General features: G+C 37.6%; 1 protein-coding gene across 2 annotated transcripts; it reads left to right on the top strand.

Moving 5' to 3' along the window:
- Positions 1 to 6,695: 6,695 nt before the first annotated feature.
- Positions 6,696 to 22,947, top strand: LOC101856303 (tubulin polyglutamylase complex subunit 2; the record flags this gene model as incomplete). 2 transcript variants are annotated; one of them, XM_013081707.2, is given in 9 exon segments in its annotated part: positions 6,696 to 7,005; positions 7,863 to 7,942; positions 10,207 to 10,294; positions 10,888 to 11,022; positions 12,170 to 12,268; positions 13,829 to 13,888; positions 20,403 to 20,563; positions 22,338 to 22,483; positions 22,858 to 22,947. In XM_013081707.2, coding segments are annotated over 9 exon segments (923 nt in total), but the record flags the coding sequence as incomplete, so codon positions are not given.
- Positions 22,948 to 23,258: the final 311 nt, after the last annotated feature.

Here is a 23,258-nt window from a genome sequence, read left to right as displayed (position 1 = left end):
CAACAAAAAATATTTGTTTGCAGTAAAATAAAAGCATTATTGCAAGAAGTTCTGTCAACGCTATTGAAACTTTAGTTGGGGGTTTGAGCAAAGCTAGCTTATCCATTATTTTAACGATGACGGCTTCGTGGTAACAGGCATAAAGAGAGTGAAGGAGTGAAAAGAGGCGGCCATTACAGGGTGAGATTCAGGATGAATTAAAAGTTGTAATGTTTGTAGAAACGCGTTCAGCTATCCTCCCTGTAGGAATGGAACTCATTTCCTTTAGTAACAAACCAAAGATTGTAATAATTACATCATTTTCATAGACACGTGTAAACTGTAGGTTTATTCAGAAGACACAAAGACAAACTTTAAGAAGAAAAAGAAAAGAAAAATAAAGGTTCACTTTGAGCCGCTAATCTTCCTGGTATCGTTACATCCACAACTTATTCAGCTTTTGCTCAGACAAGAAAAAACAAGTAGGCACTTTTGTGACAGTCTCAAACTGCAGAAGTCAACACCATTTTTGTCGCCAAACACGGTTTATAAAAGACAAGGCAGAGAAAGTCTGGGACTCGACGTGTATATCCACAAAATCTGAAGACAATGTCGATGTCAACACGTTGTGTACTCCGCTAACGAAATGAACTGAATTTTAGTTTTGTCCCTCCGGTTTAAACATCACCAAGAACAAAGGTGGTCAAAAAGGCGGGGAAACACGAGTTAGCGTCTGGTCTTTGTGGGGTTGTTATGTAAGTGTTGATACTTTCTGTTGGATTGTATTAGCTTCTTTCAGAGGGATAAACGTTGACAAAGTATTAATTAACCGTACCTTTTGTAAATATTATAACCTAGCTTCCCGTTCTTGATAATATTTTTTGTGGGTTTATTGTTACATTTTGTTTTATTGTAATCAGTAAAAGAGTTTTACTCTGGGGAAAATAACATTCAGTTTCCACAGCGGTGGTCAAGCGATGTGATTGGCTGAACGTGTGTAACGCCTTAATACCCTAGGGGCATAAGCCACTTCGGTATAACGTCATGTGTCCAGGCCGTGATCATTTTGCTATCTTTTTTGCCATACTTTCTCCAGACACGATTTTGCCTGTTTTTATCCATATTGGCCATATACAATGCATTATTATGCGACTCTGGCTACACGCACCTGTATCTAATACATCATGTTTTTTTTAAACGTTTCACGTGTCTTAAAATTAGGTTGTTTGTATTTTTGCTTAGATGTTCAAAGATTCCCCCCCCCCTCTTTTTTTTCCACTGAAAAAAGCTGGTCAAAACGGATGGAAAACATGACTTAGGGTCTTATCTTTGTGGAATTGTTATAACGTAAGTGTTGATACTTTCTTTGGATCGTATTAGTTTCTTTCGGAGGGATAAATGTTGACAAAATTATTAATTTACCATATCTTTTGTAAATATTATCACCGACCTTCCCTTTTTTGTGGGTATATTGTTAATTGTTGTTTTATTGCAATCAGTAAAAGAGTTTTACCCTGGGGAAAATAACATTCTGTTTCACCAGCGGCGGTCAAGTGATGTGATTGGCTGAAAGTCTTGACCTTTGCCCTTGCCCGCCTGCCAGCGAGTGTCGCCAGATTCGCGTCTCCTTGTGTAATGTTGTAATACCCCAGGGGCATAAGCCACGTGGTGGGTAACACTGATGCTTGTCCAAGCGGTGAACAAATCTTTGTTCTAAAACTTCATTTTACTACCTTTTTTGGTCCTATTTTCTTCAAACACGATTTTACCACAACAGCAAAAAAATAATATATTTGTTTGAAGTAAAATAAAAACATTGTTTGAAGAAGTTCTGTCAACGCTATTGAAACTTTAGTTGGGGGTTTGAGCAAAGCTAGCTTATCCATTATTTTAACGATGACGGCTTCGCGGTAAAAGGCATAAAGAGAGTGAAGGAGTGAAAAGGGCGGCCATTACAGGGTGAGATTCAGAATGAATTAAAAGTTTTAAAGTTTGTAGAGTCTATCTTCCCTGTACGGAATTGAAATCATTTCCTTTAGTAAAAAAAATCCAAATACATTTATTGTAATGATAACATCACTTTCATAGACACGTGTAAACTGATTGTTCATTCACAGGACATCACGGCAAGCTTAAAAAGAAAAAGAAAAGAAAAAGAAACATTGACTTACTTTGAGCAGCTAATCTTCCTGTGTCTCGTTATATCCACAAATTATTCAGCTTTTGCTCAGGCAAGAAAAAACAAGTAGACACTTTTGTGACAGTCTCAAACTGCAGAAGTCAACACCACTTTTGTCGCCAAACACGGTTTATAAAAGACAAGGCAGAGAAAGTCTGGGACTCGACGTGTATATCCACAAAATCTGAAGACAATGTCGATGTCAACACGTTGTGTACCCCGCTAACGAAATGAACTGAATTTTAGTTTTGTCCCTCCGGTTTAAACATCACCAAGAACAATGGTGGTCAAAAAGGCGGGGAAACACGAGTTAGCGTCTGGTTTTTGTGGGGTTGTTATGTAAGTGTTGATACTTTCTGTTGGATTGTATTAGCTTCTTTCAGAGGGATAAACGTTGACAAAGTATTAATCAACCGTACCTTTTGTAAATATTATAACCTAGCTTCCCTTTCTTGATAACATTTTTTGTGGGTTTATTGTTACATTTTGTTTTATTGTAATCAGTAAAAGAGTTTTAATTTGGGGAAAATAACATTCAGTTTCACCAGCGGTGGTCCAGCGATGTGATTGGCTGAGCTGAGGTAACGCCTTAATACCCCAAGGGCATAAGCCACGTGAGTATCACAGTCACGTGTCCAGGCCGTGATCATAACAAGTTTTTATTTTTTAAAACTTAATATCATTACCTTTTCTGTCTTTCTTTCTTAAGACACGATTTTACCTGTTTTTATCCACATTTTCCGTATACAATGTATTATAATGCGACTCTGGCTACACGCACGTGGATCTAATATATCATTTTAAAGAAAAAAAAAACGTTTTATATGTCTTGAAATTAAGTTGTTTGTATTTTTACTCTTAGATGTTCAATGGCTCCCCCCCCCCCCCCCCCCCCCCCCACTATTTATTTCCCTGAAAAAAGCTTGTCAAACTTGCGGGATAACATGACTTATGGTCTCGTCTTTGTGGGGTTGTTATGTAAGTGTTGATACTTTCTGTTGGATCGTATTAGTTCTTTTTAGTGTTATAAACGTTGACAAAATTATTAATCTACCAACCATATCTTTTGTAAAGATTATCACCTAACTTCCCTTTCTTGGTAACATTTTTGTGGGGTTTTTGTTAATTGTTGTTTTATTGTAACCAGTAAAAGAGTTTTTCCCTGGGGAAAATAACATTCTCAATTTCACCAGCGGTGGTCAAGCGATGTGATTGGCTGAAAGTCTTGACCTTTGCCCGTGCCCGCCTGCCATTGAGGGTCGCCAGACTGGCGTCTCCTTGTGTAATGTTGTCATACCCCAGGGGTGTGATGTAGGTGACAAGAGAGTGCCTTTTCACGCTTGGAAAAACCACTTTGATATCTGCTCCTCCTGGTCGCTACCGTTATGTAAATATCTAACCCTCCCGCCTCCCAACCAAAAAAAAACAAAAAAAAACAACAACCCCAGCGCCGCTTCGTGGCGCGGATACCATGGAGAAATAGTCTAATCAATTTATCATTGAGTGGCTACTGTATGGAACTATCGGGACAATAATTATTACCTATATTCTAATTATGCTTTTATATAACAATTTTTTTCTGAATATATGTACTTGTGAGTTTGGTTGTTTTAAAAAAGATTTGGTCTCTATTAAGTAGAGATCGGCCCACCAAACTGTGGACAAGCCGTCGGACGACCCGTCATAATCCATTCATCTGTCCTTATGATAAGCCCCTCCCTTCCCAAGTTGACTACTCGGTGACAAATTTTGCGCCGCTGGTGAGGGAGGCGTGGGTACTGTCATAATTCGCTAGCCCCTCCCACAACAGAGTGATCCTCGGATTATTATACGAATAAGCAGGCCATCTAAGTGATATGAATGGCCGCTCTGACTGATTACCCAATCAATAGTAACGGACGTCAATATGAATTTGCGACTACAGTGTCGCTCATTAACCCCTTCACTTCTGGCGCGAGATAGACTGCGATATACCCTTGTTCCAAACCCCCATCCCTACTCCCCCCCCCCTCTCTCTTCACTGTCTGGAGTTTGAGTCCCCCCCCTCATCATATCCCTCTCCCCCATACACCTCTTACTGGACGTTTGTTCGTTTTTAATCTCTAAAGGTAGGTAATTTATTTTTCTTCTTTTAATCCACCAAGTTCGAGTGGCTGAGGGAAAAGTTAAATTTAAAAAAAAAAAAAATTTGAGAGTGTGAAGAGGAGGGCAGTGTTTTGTAAACGCTAAGGTCTCCGCGAGACCAGCTCACTGTCGTTCACATTGTGGGGTCGATAGTGTTTACGGCTGAGAGAGGGCGACGATACGTGACCAAACCCCTTACTTCAAACAAACAAAAAAGTAGCCTTCAATGAATCCTTGTGTCGAATAAACTAGGATTTATGAAACACAGGAATGCGCCTTTGCTCTTAATTATGCGGCCCATACACAATCAATTATATAGTGCAATTTTATTATCAATACTCGGAATTGACGATTAAATTGACTATGTATGGGCGATATTGGCGACTTGCGCAAATGTATTGAGTCAATCAAAATCAGTTTGATCAGTTTTATTGCGCGTCTACTTGCTTGCACAATTTAATTGACTGTGAGTGGCTACCTTCAATTAAATCGTGCACAAGTCATTTTTCTTCCACATTTCGTACTCTCATCATGTCCAGGCTGTCTGATAAAGCAGAAGACAAGGCATTTCAATTGGCATGTATCGAGATTTACAAAACTTTACCAGCCCTATGGAAAGTGAAATTTGACGATTACAACAACAGACAAAGGAAAGATGCAGCTTACGGCGTATTATTTTTATTTTTTTAATTCCAGGAAAAGTACCAAAGCTATACTAGAGAAGATGTCCCTAAAAAAAAAAGAAAGAAAGAAAAAATAAATAAATGACTACAGAACAAATTATCGGAAAGAATTGAAGAAAGCCTTGACTCAGAAAAATATTGTAGTCTGCATTCAGAGGCGTACCGTGGGTCATTACCATTAGCAACAGCTCATTTTAGAATCCGACATCCATGCGCAGAAAGTTTTGAAAATCCTGTAGCTCATTATGGCTCAGTTCACGTAGTCATTTTGTGTGTCTGAACTTTGGAAGCTGCAGAAGCCATTCTTTTGACCATTTCGCATGTTTCCGTTTTGAGAAATCACCTAATATTATGTTTTATGTAGCAAGAGTAACTGCCACAACGATTGCTGGGTCAAAATCACCCATAATCCTGTCTCAACGGGTTGCAAGACCAAACAGAGCCTGATTTGCGCAATTTAAGTGTCAATCATGTTGAGCTGTGTGGGCAACCTAAAAACTGTCAATTAATATTATTGTGCTACCAGGATTGCACAGTATATTTATTATTTGATCGTGTATGGGCCGCATTAGATGAGATCAGAGATCTGCTCTATAACTCAATTCTCGGGTCTGGTAGTGAAGTGGAAGACCCACGGTGCGCCTCTGGAATTGAATTGGCGTGTCTTGCGAGGCACCGCTATAATAATGATAATAATAATAATATGAAGTATTGCTTAACCATATCCGTACGCCCTGAGGTCATTTTATACCCCCGTGTTTGTATCCTTCACATTTTAGAATACTTCTTTCTTGTACGAAGATCTCTTTGAAACTTTTAGTATTTCTCAAAAAGTCATTTAGACAGACTGCAATGCAAAGCGTACTGATCGGATTAACGAAATTTCCTCTTTGGAAAGTGGCGGCACAGAGTTTCCCACGTCGTATGAATACGATAGTAAAACACGACGTACAGAAGAGTTAAATGTTACAGGGATGGCTGAAACAAAAAGGTTGAAAAACAACAACAACAAAACCAGTCGGTTCATGATTTTCCTTACAACATATTTTGAAATTGCTCATTTTGTGTTTATGGGTGTTTATTACTGTTTATGTGTCCTTTTCGTTTTCAAGAATAAGTTACATACATGAATTTTATGCCAAACAAATTCATGCCGAATGAATTACGTCTGTTCCAAAATACAACATTCTAGCACAATTTGATAAATTTTTACATTTAGACCCGCCGCTGATGCATTGTCATTGTTTTGGGGGCTAATTACTGCCATCATTTTTGCTGTAGAACACGCATAATATATTACCAATAAAACCCCTCCAAATCAATTGTTTTCAAGTATTGTTATTATCAATCCTAATTGCGAAATCATCAAATTAGGGTGATTTGATCGCCATTGGTCCCATTGTAATAGTTCGTATAAAAATATCCATAATCTCATACACTAAAAATTTGCAATTGACAGAAAATCAACATGGGTAAAGCAGATAAAAATGAACTAGAAAAGCGTTTTAGAATAATATTATCTAAGCTTGAAACAGGTCCATGAGTAAAAAAAAAATACCCACAATTTCGTGCGAGTTATTCAGACAAAACTTTGTAAAGTTTTTTTCTCCCGGTCCTTTTTCTTTCTTTCTTTTTTTTTAAATCACAATTTTGATCAAGGGAGGGGGGTCTGATCGGAGATGACTAGGCTACTTTTTTGTCTCCGGTCTGATGGGTCACTTTCTTCCCGATTTTCGGAAAGCGAAAGTAAAAGAACGCATTCCTCGTCATTGCGCATGCGCAAATTTACCTTCGAAGAGGAAGTAGAAACAAGCTTCTTCTAGCAACGAGACGCTTGCGAGTACGAGCAGTCCACTCTTGCAGTGGTAGACTAGGTTGTCAAATGTAGTGGATTGTTGAGGCGCCTTTAAATTCGTGATATATTTTGCGGAGGTCGATTTCATATCATCTGGTCATAGTTGTTGTACCTAAGCAACATGAGTGACTTTAAAGTCAAGAGCTACATAGAGCAGATGACAATAAATGTTGTAAAGTACCTTGGTGAGTTGACACTTTCCCTGGCACTTTAACTAACGTTTTTCAGAATATTATTTTGCTTGTGAATTGATCTAGAATCTAGATTCTTGATCTAGATTCTAGATATCTAAATCTAGATCTAGATCTCGATATATAGATCTAGATCTAATCGCTACTCTGTGTTGGTATAAAGAAAGATCTCCAGGTCTATTTGTGATCGTTGCTGGTCTATTTTAAATGTTAGATTTGGTCGTATTTTATCGTTCAGGTGCAGAATTTACCTCGCTGATTTACCATCACACTGGCACAATTCGTGTTTCCTAGGAAAACTTGTCATATTCTAATTCTCTTTTAACTTGTCATAGTCTGAATCCATCGAGGTAACTCAGAATTCTCGATCCCGAGTTTGTATAGTACGTTTTATGATTCCATTCTAGCTGTTTGTTATAAATAATTGCATATGCATATGGCATGTTTGGCTGTGGTTATGCACAGGCCTACAGCTTTTATTCCTTGACAATAGACTATGGTTATTGAGTCTCGTCTTCTATCTCTAGTAATCTGTTTTTCTGCCACCTTGTTTGTGTTTCTCCCTTCTTTTCTTACCCTCTTTTCTGTTCCTCTGTCTATTTAAGCTGATTGAAGCTCCTTTACTACCAACTCTTTTATGTGCATTTTGGATTTCCATTATAATTGTTGTCAAAAGGGACAGGTACATAGCAAAGATTGGGAGCAGTTATTTAAATAATGCCCACAATAAAAAATATATCGTATTTTTGATATATTGTCAGTGCAATTGTGAATCTGTACTTTGTGATTACGCTTTTGCTTTTTTGTATGTTAGACTTGTAACTGTACTTTTACATGATGCTTTGTTTCAGAGAACAAGACTGGAGTATGTCAGGTTAAGAATGAAATCAAATCTCCAGCTGAGAAGCCTGCAGTGTTAATGTGGGAGCAAGTAAGTTTGTATTGTATATAATGTCGGAGATGCCCAACCATTGTCAAGGAGAAGAATTTTTCTTAGACTGGTGGACATCTTGGACAGTGTCAAATATATATTAGAAATAACACAAGTGGGATGGAAAGTGGTCGTATGTGGAGGTGATAATTGTTGAGGACATACATGGCCATTAGAATTGGTTCGGCTGTATCTCTGTGGATTGTGTGTGTGTGTGTTTGTGTGTATGTGTGTGTGTGTGTATGTGTGTGTGTGTAGTTTTAGATACGAGACTCCCCAAAAATGCACGGCATTGGTGTTTGTTGGAATCTTGCACCCAGCCATTGGTGTGTGTGTGTTTGTGTGTGTGTGTATGCTGGTGTGTGTTTGCTTGTAGGTGTTTGCTTCAAGCACTCAGAAGAAGTTTGCATTAGATGGATGTGGATGTGGCTCGTCGCCCTACTTGGCTCTTCCATTTCGTTCTCCAAGATGCTCATTTGTCAATTTGATTTCTCTAATCTTACTGGGCTGCTGATAAACATAATAGTGATATTTTGTAAAAGAACCTGTTTCTTTTTGTGATCATTTCATTATTATTAAATGGAATTTTACAGTTGTAATAAGAACTAATATTGTTTTATAATTATTATAATGTGTACGAAATATGTCATCTCTTGTGAATATTTCTGCCTTTATTTTTTCATTTTGGCGTCAGAATTTTTTATTAGCTAAATCGATAGCATGATCAGTTATCCTACTTGTGTGGAAAAAAATCAAATAAAAACTGTGACTAGTTTTTTAATAAATCAGAATTTAAGTTGTGGAATGACTATTTTAAAATGGCTATGGTGACATTTTTTCTCGAAATTGTTCTGAAGAAAAAAAGGCGTCTTGTCAGCTTATGGCAGATTTGAAATCCATGTCCAGTGTGTGCAGATAGTGTGTCCATGTTTTTTATACCTGACCATATGAGGTCCAGTTGGCTGGCAACTTGGTATGTCAGTGTGGAATAGCCATGCTCACTGAAAGGTGTCTGATGATTCTTTTAGACTCTGAAAAAGGCTGAAGATTCTTGGATACTTTGAAATTGCTCATAGGCATTATAATCATAAAATGATGGTTCATATGATGGTCCTGTATTAATTAATGCATTTGCCCTTTTTGAATGTAGTTCTATATGAATTAAACTTGAAGGTGCTCCGCTAATTCAATTGATGTCATGTTAGGCCATAGTTCGAATGGCCTTGGTTTGAACCCGTACTTGACAGGCACTTGAATTGTTTGGGGAGTTCTCAAGGCTCCCCATCCTCTTGACTGGTTCCTATCAGAAATGAATATGAAGTTCGGAGGTCTGTCCTGTGAAATAACCTCACAGTGTTGAAAGAGGTGTTATACCCGTCAATACAATTGAGGGGTCCACGGGAAAAACTGGCATAGTCACAAACTGGAAATTGTGAGGGTGTCAATTATAAAAGCTTGTGGACTCATAACTTCATGTTTGTTTTACTGGTGGTTTATTTTATATATTTGTTGAATAAGAAATCTAACAACAATAATCAACCTACAGTTGAAGAGATATACAGTTATGGGTTGAGCGTTCAAAATTGATACCTTTACAATTTGGGTAGCGATATTTCCACGGCCTGCCGTCTGAAAATCGTAGTTGATATTTGCACGGCATGTTGTCTGAACATAAGTTGTGACACCTATACAGTATGCCGTCTTGAGTCTAAAGATCGGAATTGATATTTCGGCGGCATAGACTCTGCTTGAAGTGTATAAATGCAAGAATTGTGTTTGTTTTCCCGGCAACGAGTCGGGTGATCATCCCTACCCGACCCGACTCGATCCCATCCGCAAATGGGCACCTTACTGTTGGAAAAAAAACAGTCTTCTCTCCATTTTGCTAGCACAAAATAAATTGTGCATCTCTCACTCTCGTTACAATCACACAAAACATTTAATCATTATTCATAATGAACAAAATGATAGCAAAGGATAAACATTATTAACTTAACATACAGGTATCTTAAATTGTATCTCTATAATGCGTTACTTATATTATGGAAAAGAGATTATAGGCTTAATTATAAATAGTCCGGATGTTCTGATTGGCTGAATTTATGTGCCGTGGAATTATCACTTCCGATTTTTTGACGGCCTGCCGTATAAATATCCACTTCTTTACAATTTTCAGTTTGTGACTATTCCCATTTTTTTCCACGGACTCCTCACTTATCAAATTAAACTTGAACATGCTCTTATGCTGTTAAATTGCATTCCAGAAAAACTCACTGTTGCTGCCTGAAGATCTGAAAAGTTTTTTCCTTACAAGTAATGGATTTCACCTCACATGGAGTGTCAAAATGGAAAGTAAGAGTAAAAATGCAAAATATTTGTAAAATGTCTCTTCTTCCCTTAAAAAAACTTCATTTACTGAATGAAATATCAAAACCTCTTGTTTCTGATGGTCACATGACCACAGATGTTCTTCATTTTTCTGCAAAATATTATACTAGTCCATTGTCCATGACTCATAAAGTTAAAATGACTGGTGTTTTACCTTTTCTTTGTTTCTCACCATTTTCAGAGAGTTGGGGGGGGGGGTGTCTTATTATTTTGGCAAGTATGAGTTCTCTTGGTTTTTCTCTGACTTACTGCTTTTTCACCCTATCAGTGTGGAAGGGTGGTTAATATGCGGTTTAATAATGGAAGTACGACTACTTTGAGACTCAGTTGTGGTTCAACTGCAAAGATATGCCACCAATATGAAAAGTCAGAAATATAGTTCCTTTGTTTTCTTTTCAAGCTACATGTATTTAGCTTTTACATGTTCTTCACTTGTTAATCAAATATTTTCATATATATTAAACTCCTTGTCTGTGTCACTAGACTTTATTTTTTTTTTTTTATCAGATGTGAAGTTTTCCTGGCACACATAATAGAACATGTCCTGTTTGTTACAGACTTGACTATTCCTGTGGGATCAATGCACGTAAACAGTGTGGGGATGTTGTTGAAGCTTGACGGTGGGGTGCGAGAGGGAACGCACGTTCAGCCCTCTCTCTGGGACCTTGACATGGATGAGGATCTCAGCGGAGGTTTGTCACTCAACGATCTCCTGGAGGGGAGTTTTTGACCTCATCTATCTTTTGTCTCAGTTGCTGCTTTTGACAGCGGGAGCTCCACATAACATCACCAGAGCTGTTCATTTGTCTAAATTACTGAGTTCTACCACAGTTTGTCATCTTTCTCAATTGCTGAGTTCTACCCATGTTTCTTAATCTGTACTTAATTGATATCAGTGATGTTACTTTTTTTTGGCTTCTTTTTATGTGCGGGAAATAGCCTTTTTTCAAAATAAAGTTGGGGGAGGGGGGGATTCTTTACTTATTCAGGACGCAGGTGTTGGACCAGCTTTGCACCCAGAAACGCGCGATTTTGGGTCGACTTTGAAAGTCTGCCATTTTTTTCCTTTTGATATTTTTAAAGTCTGTTTTCACTATCTACTCATTCAACATTTGGACTTTGCCTTAGATCTAATCCAATTTGCCTGGATATATTCCTAAACTTGCCAGGACCCCTACAACATTTTTTTATGAGACCCCCAAAAAATGTTTTCCCCTCTAGGTTGACAGTGAAGAAATGCAGATACAAACAATCACAACCCAATTTACAATCCAAATACTGTGAAGAAATAGCTCCAGTCACTGTGAATAGTTCCTCTTTGTATGGTACTCCTCAAAGATCCGTGTTCTTTGTCGCCTCGACTGCCATCACAAACCTCCACAGAAAAATTTGAAATAAAAAACTATGCTATACGATCAAGGGTAAATAGATACAAAATAAATAGGGTTTAGCAATGTCAAACAAAAGTTTGTTCACCGGAATACCTCCATTTTGTGCTGCCACCACGCCCGAGAAATGCTATCAGACGTCCGATTTGTCTCCAACGTAGCTCAAGGCTATCAGACGTACGTCCGATGCGTCCCGAATGAATTAATAAAAGCAAAAATATCATTGAAGGTTATAGGTGTTGGAATAATTTCTTAAGCATTTAGGTTTATCTGGATAATTCATGAACAAAATCAATGAATTAGCCATACCACTTTAAGATGTGCCCATCTGTTTTTTGCCCCAATAGTTTTCTTGATTTTGATGATTTTTTATCGCATAGTTCTAACCAAGATTTGTTTCAAAATATTATTGCGTCATTTCTGATTTTGTCTTTTTCAACCTTTTTTTCAGGAAGAAAGCCACCCAGTTTTTGTGACAGCAGAATCTTCGAACTGGATCCTTGTGATGGGCATGGCAAAGTTTGTCTTGTCTACAATGAGACCAGCCAAGGTGAGTTTTTGTCTTTGATAGATGATGGAATCAAGTATCCAAGGGTCAGATTAACTCATTCAGTGCTGAGCGCTCCAGCAGCGAACTCCCCTCACATACTGGGCAGTTTTGGTATGGCAACATGAAATTAGGTTTACCCAGGAAAATCAATCAAAACTAGCAAGCTCAATGGCTGTTTGAGTAGGGAAAATCTCTCCTTGACCTTTCCCATAATGCTTCATAATTAGTTCAAATAGCTTGGTATGGATTAATTAGAGTAATTCTTTCTATAAAGATGGCGAGACAGAATGTGAGAATACTCGTCGCTAGTAGGTGGGTGGGACCCAGGTTTCGCGAGTATTCTCGTCCATAGCACTGAATGAGTTAATAAAGAATTCAAGATTGCAACAGTTGGTGTTATAAAATATTCAGGGTTGTGACAGTCAAACGACATCTTTCTTACTGTTCAGATGAGGTGCCAGTCCTTGAATAACCAATTTTTATTAGTTGATACGCATGCCGAGCTGCCAACAAAGTCTACAGTACTCATTTTAGGTAAAAATGATTTTATTTATGGTATTGTGGTTTAATCTTAGAATTTTGTACAAATGTCATTATGTGCTATCTTTTTTGTTATTGCATTGATATAAATTGCTCTCAAAAGACTGTACGTTATCATGTAAAATGTGGATTTTCCTTTTGTGTTGTGTTAACTCTCTATCTCCGTGGGGGGTAAACCCACTACGCAGGGCCCTGTTTTGGTACTAAATTTTAAAATAACAAAATCACCACTAAATGGGTAATTAATTCAAAACAAGTCGACCTATTTTCATAGTTCTTCATCTAATGAATGAACTTCCGATAAAAGAAATTTGTTTTCGGCAATTACTAAAAAGTAATTTGATGTCAAAGTCATCATATAAAGGAATGTTTACGAGCCGCTGTGCAGCTTATCAGCATAGTAGTTCCGACCGCGAGCCGCTGGCAGCGGCTCGACGGAGATAAAGAGTTAATAAATGACCTACAAGTGAAGAAAATAAGGTTTATTGTATGTCTTTCTCACACCACCATGCAACCTGTACTACATGTATTGATGCTACTCATCTGTAATACAACACTTCATTCGATAACAGGAGGAGACATAGAAGAAAAATTACTTTCAAATTGGTTAGCAAAATAGTAATACCTCCACTTTGAGTAAGATGAAGTAACACAATTTTTAAATACTTCCGAAACAGAAGGGACTATACCAAAAGATTACAAAATATATTTTAAAGTCTTTTTGACCCTACTGAATGTGAGTTCATTCTTTCTCAGCTAGAAAAAAATGTTTCTCTTAAAAATGTTTGAAAATGATAGTTTGTGTTATATTATAAAGTGCAGTTTGTCCTCGAAATTTATGTTTGATTTTTGTTATTGAACTTTCTACAATGCAGTTCTATTGAAAACATGAAATGTCAGATTTTAAAATGTGAAACTGGTTTGACGGCGTCCCATTTATATCCCCGAAGACACCCCTTGAATTAGGAAAATATGTTTCTTGATTATTGAGTAGCTTCTGAATCACCACTGTATGTATAGGTGGCTCAGGCTCTGAGAGCGACAGTGGAGACAGTGATTCTGATTTTCACTTTCCTCATGGTATGAGTTATCCACGCCCCAGTCTGTACGGTATACTCTCTCACCACTGCTCTATTTATGCTGTATTCCTCTATTTGTCTACATATGGCGTGGCTCTGTATTAGTAGCAGCATTTTTGCGTACTGTTTTTTCTCAATGCTGTTTTAAAAGAGATGATTGCACCCCCTCTCTTTATTATGGTATTGCTTTTTCTGAGATGCGGAGCTGAATAAGTTGGGGGGGAGTATTGCTAGTTTCTTCAGCTTGAGAGCTTTTTTCCTTATTATTAGAAGTGAAAGTATCACAAGTTGAAGTTTTGAAGTTAAAAGTAGGTCTATTCTTTTATTGCTTCTCTTCAGATGAAATACAACCAAGCTTGTAGCTTTCATCGAAACTATCATGTATGTGTACTTTGGTTTGTGGTGTTACCCTTTTTTCCAAAGATAATCTTGGGATTAGAACATCTTATTTGGTTTAACAAAAACAAACACTGTGAAACATGAACTCCAGTTTAAAAAATGTTCACTTATTTATCATAAATATTTTATTTCATAAACCGTAAACAGTGGTCCACCTTGTTTTCTTTAAAAAAGAGTTTAGACTACCAGTGTGAATAAAAGCAAAAAATTCAGAGCAAATGAAAGATACAGACATGATATGAATCATGTGGGAGACGTTTTTAAAATTAACTTTCAGACATCTTGAATTTAAAAATTTAAAAATTCAAATCAAAATGTGACGCGAAATGTTCAAGTTTTTAAAATTTTGACTTAACTCTTCTAGTATCTGGAGATTGGAAATGTGCCAAGTCCAATTTGCCTAAGGGATGGTTTAAAACCTCAAAAACAGGCAAATATTGGGATGTGGAATTTTCCAGTCAGTGGTTAATTTGATAGTTGAAAGGGTTGTGCCAAATTGGGTTATCTAAGCAAAGGATAACGTAAGCTAGAAAGGTTAGGTGTTGTGTAAATTTGTTTTAAAAAATTTCTTACCTATTTGCTGCCGTTTTGTTCGCCTTGCACAGCCTGTGAAGACCCGGGTTTGTATCTTGCTCCATAATTGTTTTCTCATATAGTTATTTGGCTTTGACAATAGCCTCAACAACTGATTTATGATGTACAGATTGCTGAAAGTGATATGCCGCTTCTTTTAACATCTCTGCAGCTTTTAAAAACAATCTGCCAGTGTTCGGCCGAAATATAGCCAGATGAAGCTACCTAATTTGCATTTGCAAAATTTGTTTGGTATTAATCCTGCTAGTTAAAAAATTTACTAATCTTGAGGTGTGCTGTTTGCACAGTAAGTATCATGCTTGACAAGATGCCTATGGCCATGGGTCAAATCCCTGATTTGGTTTTCATGAGCTTGATGAAGTCTTCATTTGTTTGGCTCAGTTTTATCAGACAAATATATTAAGTTCGGATACTCCGCCTGTTTAACCCTATCTCTACGCCCTGGGGTCATTTTGTACCCCTGGGGTTGTATTCTTCACATTTTAGAATACTTGTATTACGAAGATCTCTTTGAAACTTTCAGTTTTTCTCAAAAAATCATTTTGACAGACTGCTTTGCAAAGCATATGGGTCGGATTAACGAGTAAATTTCCTCTTTGGAAAGTGGGCGCACAATGTGCCCCACGTCGTATGAATACGATAGTAAAACACGATGTATGGATAGGGTTAATAACCTTATTGCGTTAATAGGGGTATTAAATGCACATCATACCATACCATATCATGACGCTATGCTTCATTTTTAGAAACAATTTCAATGATTTAGGTAGTTAATTCCCGATCAACACTGGTCAAGAGTGAGCTGTTTCCAGGACACTTTATAAAAAAACTTTCCTGACAAGGATCAGAATTGTGTCTGCCTTTTTTTGTTTTTGTGTAGACCATTAAGCTAGAAGTTTTGTTTGGCATTCCATTGTAGTTGTACATTATGTACTTATAGTTGGGAGTTGCTTCACTTTTTATTCAGGAGAAAATAGATGTTTGAGATACCCGTTCCCCAGTGGAGATTTTCTTTCTCTTAAGTTATGAAAAGTTACTTTTTTAAAAACCTAAAATAAGTAAGATAGTTGCAGAATTTACGCACATGAAACGCTGGTGGCAAATGAGCTGGCTTTCCTGTAAAGAATGATCTGCCCTTGTCACTCTATCTTATATCTGTTGAAAACATGATTACGTAAAACACGAATTGAGCAACATTTTTATTTAGGAGAAAATCAGCATTTGAGATTCATTTTCCCTAGCAGAGTTTTTTTCTCGGTTTTCTTTAGTTATGAAACACTACATGTAAGAAAAGCTCAGCTTTTCATAATGATATTGATTTTGGTTATAATAAATGAGACCATTATGGGACAAGTCAGTATATATCATATGGTATACTTATAGTAGAGTAGGTGCAGCAAGAAGAGTTCTTTCCCTTTTTGTCTGGTAGTAAAAGTTTGTGCTCCGTGATCTCCCCTGACACTTCCCCAAACTAACACTGCAGAGCCTGGAATTTTGGGTCCCATTTCTAATTCCCAGACCATAACAGTTTGATTTGTCTGGTCATTCCTTCAACTAGCACAGCTTCCGATGAGAAACTCTTTTTTCCTTCACTAGTTCAAATCTCTGCCCATATATATATGAATTAAAGATACATCTTTGTGGTTAAAGTAAAGTTGAACCCCTTGTTTCAAACTGCTTGACCTTGTGCTCAATTTCCAGGGTCACTGTGGGGGTTGTGGTGGTGACAGTTGTGTGTCATAGTCATTAGTAGAACATGAAACTGGACACTGGGATCTTCATGATGCACAAAGACGTCGGGCTCTCAACTTTATTTTCGCCAACTTTATTCTTAATCTTGTACTCTTTATATGTGCACTCAATAGTTGGTAAATTGTTGGGTTTTTTTCAATTAACAACTTTCTTGAAATCACACCACATATTTTTTGGTGATTTTATGAAGTAATGCTTACTTTACTAGACATCTTGATAATATATGACATTCCAACAATTCTAAAGGACTGTTTGTATTTACATGCCTTGTTGGTCTTTTTGTGTCTGTGTGCTGAGGACACATGGTACTATTGTTTGTTATTGTAGTAAAATGTATGTAATGTATACAAGATGTCTTCACATCTGCATTCTTGTCTTGTATACTCTCTACTGAAACATTAAGCAAGGTTTGAGTTGTTAGTACCATACATTAGTAAAACATATTTAATGTATGTAGATGACATTTTCATATTTGCATTTTTGTCTATACTGAAACACTTTTAAGGCTGGTTTGAGTTGTCAATAACATACATAATATGGTTGTACATTGTTTTGTCATACCTGTACTTATGTTTTAGTCTCATATTCTCTCTTCTGGGTACTGAAACACACACTTAAAAAGAAGATCTGAGATCTTGATAATATAGATGTACGGATAGATATATGTCATACTTGCGTATCCTACAGAGTTTTGTTCTCCATAGTATTCTGAAACTCTCAGTCTCGGGGAAGATTGGCTTGTGTTCCACATAGCTGTACATACAATCTAGCATTCATATATATATTGCGAAATCGGCGGGACACGGAAAAAGTTTGCACTATATTTGAATTTCTGTATACGTGTTTTAAATACAAAGAATGCAGGGGTAGGCCCAGAAGAACATACTTAGGGAACCTAAACAAATGGGTAACAGGGAAAAATCAGGGAAACGTAGCTTTTCTGAGAGCATCCGAGCAAAGAAATGAATGGAAAATCATGATCGCCGATGTCTGTCGCAGATCTGGCACTGGATGATGATGTACGTGTATAAGAAAACATTCAGATTTGAAAATCTGTTTGCTTTATGTACAAATACTAGACTTTATAAATAGATATAGTTTTTTCATACTTATCTTTCAGCTCTTTCTCTCTACTGAACTTTGGGAAGATCTGAGTTGCTGATAATCGTTGTTAATAACATAGTGTCATAGGTGTACATACAGTTTTGTGACACAAGTCTTGTCTGATATTCTCTTTCCTAGAAAGATCTGAGTTGTCGATGACATATGAGGAATGATACTGTGAAATCAGGCCCTCGTCTATTTTTGGGCATATGGATTTATTTGTATAACCTTAGAGCCTGTTCATTTGTCTTGCTTTCAATGAAAAAAATACCTATCTCATCTTGAATAAAAGTCAAGATGTTTGTGATTGAAGAAGGTGGGGGTCGTCATCTGGTTTTAGAAGTCAAATTAGCGAGAAATGTCTTTTCAGAATTAGGTGAATTCCAAAACTTGGGTGTCCCTGGAAACTGCAAATTTACCATTTTTGAGCCTTTAATTAATCAACGATTTCAGTAAAATCCACTCAGAAATATGTTTTTGAATAGGCATTCATTTTTTAAAAAATTGGTGCGAAAAATATAAATTTTTACTTGGATGTTATCATTTTAACGAGCCCCTGATTTAACCACATAATCACACTTATAGTTATGTGAAGAATTGTTTCATACTTTTGTCCCAGACTCATATTCTTCGTACCATACTGACAGGCTCCAGAAAGATAGGAGTAGTCATAACATAGCTGCACATATAGATCTAGATTTATCATTATCATGCTTTTTTGTACACAAGTACATCATATTGTCACTACTGCAATACTCTCATGGTTGATTGACTTGACTTCAACATAGTTGTACTTAGTTTGGTAAAGCCATCCTGTGTACAAATGGCAGGTGGCTGGAGTACACCACTGGTGGTAGGCCCTACTTCTTTACTTTCCCACTGTTGCTACCGTCTGTCTGTCTCTCTGTCTCTCTGTCTGTCTGTCTGTCTGTCAGTCTTACTTTTTCCCTGTACTAAGTGACCATTATTGTATTTATGTGATTCTCTTTAGTATTTACTCAAACAAAGATTCTTCAACAAACAAATGTGTACAGATAGCTAGAGTTGTGTAAAGGATCTCCTTACTGACCTTACTATTTCGGTTGTTTTAGGTTTTCATACTTTTTTTGTCTTCAAATTTTCTTCCAATTTCAATTTTAAAAAGTCTTTCTTAATTGTTTTTGTTTTTTTGTTATTGTTGGGGATTTTTTCTTCATATCAAACCTGAAACATAGTGTAGTAGTTAAAAAATGTACTCACATAAAGCTAAATGCAAATTATTGTCACTTCTGCTGTGGCCAATGAGACCAATTCCGGCTGAGAGGTTGCCATATTTTGAGCATTTAAAAGTTTAATTTCCTCTTGTTGATGTGCGCAGCTAGCGGGCTTCTCTCTTGGTTTCAGCATTTCTAATAGATTCTATGTGTCTCAAACTCAGTGACTTGCTGCCCACTGGGATTGTTGCTGGCCCACTGGGTCTGTTAGGAGTTAGACTTTCCCATGTCGAGTGCTTCATGTTGAAGTCCTTCAGAGACATTTTCAGGGTATAGAAATTAATCTGCTAGCAGGTTACTATATAGCCCTCCTAACTTACCCTTTAAAAAACTTGATGTACTGTAAAGATAATCAGCGTCTGGCCTAGAAATTATTTTATACCCGAGTGACTACTGATGAGTGTATCTATCGCCTGTCTGATTTCCTGTATCTGATCCACATTATGCAAACATTTGCTAGACGAAAGTAAACACATTCATATGGGAGGTTGGAGGGTACCACTGGTAAGTCCAACTTCTTTTTCCCCCCTTCTATTTTTCTAGTCTATCTGTCTTGCTTTTTACCTGCATTAAGTGACCATAATTGTGTCATCAGTGTCCTTCTCTTTACTCATACAAACAATCAAACACATTTTGTTATCCATACATTATAGACACTTGAACTTTAGAATTGAAATGATTCCAATCTTTTAGTGATGGGTAGCCTACATTTTTTTCTCAGACGACAAAGTCGGGGTAAACTGAAATCTGCGGGGCGCCAGATTTTTGTGTGGTTTTTTTTGGTGGTTTTATTGAGATTTTCAGTTGAGAGAGGTTACTTAAATAGAAGAAAAATTGGGAATTGTATTTTCTTTCAATTTCTCACTGTTTTCAGACTAATCGTGTTCAGTTTAAGCCGACTCCACTGTAAATACACTGCTGTTGTTGATGAGATGCCTCCTCTATTTTTCCCTCCTCCTAAATGATCTAAATTTGTCGCTTTTGACCACAAGGGGACTATCCCGAAAAATGCTGTTTTGAGAAAATTGAAGGTAAAGTTTTTGCCCCATGTTCAGTTTCTTTAAAATAAAAGGAGAGTTTTTTCTATAACCAAACAAATATACACACCAATGAAACCAAATTTCTGCTATAGGGAGGGCAATGCCCCCTTTTGGTGTGGGTCAAGATTTCTGGAAACCCCCGAAATCTGGGTTCGCTAGCTTGTCCTTAAAAGCGACCAATTGTGCTGATGGGGAGCATTTTATATTTCCTATCATTACAGTGTTCAGTCATGTCTTCTCTTTGAGGCAGTTGTGGTTGCTTTTGATATACGTATTATCTTATGATTTTTGAGAGCTTTGGGCCTAAGCACTTCTCTCATCAGGAAATCGAAATTTGGAGAAATGATGGTGTCAGTTTTTTTTCTCACCACAGCGTCTGAGTTTGTGACAGAGATCTGGTTCTTGGATAGGTCCTTACATTGGCATTACATGTGCGACTCTTTCCTGGCCTACTACAGACTCATGCTGATGCATCTGGGGTTGCCACAGTGGCAGTTTGCCTTTTCAGACATTGGCCTTCCTCCACAGTCCAAGGTAAGCCTGAACGGCTGGATGCTGTAGCTTGCTCACTTTTATCTGTCAGGATTAAATATATTCTATCTCTCTTTGATTTGCCAATTTGCACTTAATTTTGCATGGCACTTCTGTAGGCCAGCGACTAAACAAAAATATATTTATAAAAAAAATTCTTGATCCAGTAGTTAAAAAGTTTCTTGATTTGGGTCCTATATGAAACATTGCACTTTGGGGGTATACACATAGTCACTATGTGATATACCTGTCCTACAACTTGCTCATTTTGAGTTTTGAGACAGTAACACCATCTTGCACCGCCACATTTCAGTTTAATTACATAATTTTTACCCACTAGACCATTAGATGTAGAAAAGTACTCCTCTGACTATTGGACCATGTTTCAAACGACATGTGTTTAAGTGCGGTGAACAAGCTATGACATCAAGTTTTTTGTGTAGTGATTTCAGTAAACGCATTCTCATAATGACGGTGATGGGAATATACGGCTGTATAAAAATAGGTGCCTTGACTTTGAGGATGCCTAAATCCTACTGTAAATCTGTATACTGACAATCATTTATTATTCACGGTAGCTCCTAAGGCATTTCTAGATATTGCCCGGATTTACACTTTTAAATGTACTGTACCTTTTAGCAGTTTATATATATATATTAAAAAACCCACTGCTTTTTCCCCCCAAGCAGTGTTTCCACCTCTCGTGTAAGCCTATTTATCGACAAGCTTCTGTAATGTAGTGATTAAGCTCTTTGCGGAACTCTACAGTTTGATTCCCACATGGCGAAGTTCCTCTTATGAATGTCTCAATTAGGGCTGGGCAATGAATCGCTTTAGCAAAATCCGGATAATATGTTAGTGTGTCTCTTCGGCAATTAAATGTGTTATGAACCACTTCGGCAAATGGGTTAAAACCACTTTAAAAAACGGGTTAGAACCACGTCAACAAATGGGTGCACCCACTTCCCCAAACGGGTTAGGAAAGAGAGTTTTAGAGTCTGACTTGGGATAACGTTTCATGGAGAATTATCCAGTTATCTGGATAGGTTATCCTGATTTTGCCCACCACTAGTCTCAATCTGTGTGCTGGGACAGTGTATCCCACTTAACCCTGTTTGGCCTTGACGGGCAATGTACAAGTCTATTACAAGCAGCCTTTGTCCTTATTGATCTAAATTGTGTTGATGGAAGCATAAAAAGTTTACAATTACAGTCGACTCCACTAGCGTTGACCTCACTTGAATTTGATCTTCGGTTATGTTGATCTTTTTCTCTGGTCCCGGCATCTCCTTTTTTTTTTACATGTCCCAACAATTAAGTTGAACTTCGGGTGAACAGTTCTTTCTTTCACTCCCCTGACGACATCAACCGATCCGTAGTCGACTGTGCTGTCGAAGTCGCCCTACCGGCTACCTGTCTAAGACGATCACCTGTACAACAAACACTTCCCCCTTTGTGTTTTTTGCTACATTATGAAATTGTCCAAGACAGTCACCTGTGTGGGTGGTTGGCGGGTGCTCTGGTGTGGTTTGCTTCTTCTTTCCTATCAAACATCTATCGTCCTTATCTTCCCTTCTTCTTTTTTATGTTTGTTACTCTCTTGTAACACCTCTAATCTTCTGGCGCTCATATGATCTTACGCAGTTGCGAGCGCCGTAAAACCTCTACTAAAACTAAATTCACCTGTCTAAGACAACCGTTTTTCTCCTCAATAACGAGAGGCTGTCTTGGAGAGTTTCAATTATAATCACAATTATATTTGTCTCTGCCAATCCAGCAATGGTTCAACATGTTTGCCCCGATCCGACTGGAAGTGGACGAGGAGGGTACAGTTGACCACAGCCTTCACACTGACCATGTGGTCAAAGTCGCCTCCTCTCCCCTGGATCTCAACAAGATCTTCAAGGGGAAAAGTGACCGCAAGTACGTACAAAAACAGCGTTAAGATTTGTTGCATCAACCTTACAGGATTAGAAATGATTTGCAAACAAATTTGTAAAGAAAAGGCTCTTATACAAAATGTTAGTGCAGAAATAGAATATTATGTCCGAAGTTGAAGCAGAGGGTTTTGCTTATATAATAAACAAAATTTTGTCAAACCTACTGTAAAGGCTATTTATTCAAGACAGTCACAGATATACAATTAACCACTTCCCACCCTTGCATTTTTAAATATTATAATGACATTGTCCAAGATGTCTGCCTGTCTAAAACAAAAACTTTTTCCCATCAAGCAGATCTACCGAAAAAGATGTTTTGATATAATATATATATATTGTTGTTGTTTGTTTGTACAGAAAAGTCCAAGGTGCTCAGGCCCAGCCCACAGCCTCTTCCTCTGCCACAGCCGCCAACGCCAAGAGAAAACCGCCAGTCTCCTCCGCAAGGTAAAGCTCTCACTCTCACTTGTTTGTATGCGGGTTGTTGGAGTTAAGGGGGTGGTCTGCACTGCCACTTCTTTTCAAAATTCTGGAAATATACTACGGTGGCTCTCGTGACCTTTCACATCGTGCCATGCACCGTTTGTGTCGCAGCTCGGTGGAATCTAGTGCTCGTCAATTTCTGGGCACATGGAGTTATCAGTGTCATGTAAAAGCTTTTTCACATGTATGTCTTGCTTTTGGCTTTGGTGAAAAAAGTTCCCATCTATTTTGAATAGAAGTCAAGTATTTGCAAGGAGATGGGGGGTCACCGAGTG

The sequence above is a fragment of the Aplysia californica genome, unplaced genomic scaffold (genome assembly GCF_000002075.1).
Source record: "Aplysia californica isolate F4 #8 unplaced genomic scaffold, AplCal3.0 scaffold00007, whole genome shotgun sequence".
NCBI lineage: Eukaryota > Metazoa > Mollusca > Gastropoda > Aplysiida > Aplysiidae > Aplysia > Aplysia californica.
Note: the sequence above shows the minus strand (reverse complement) of the source record. Positions and strands in the feature narration are given on the sequence as shown.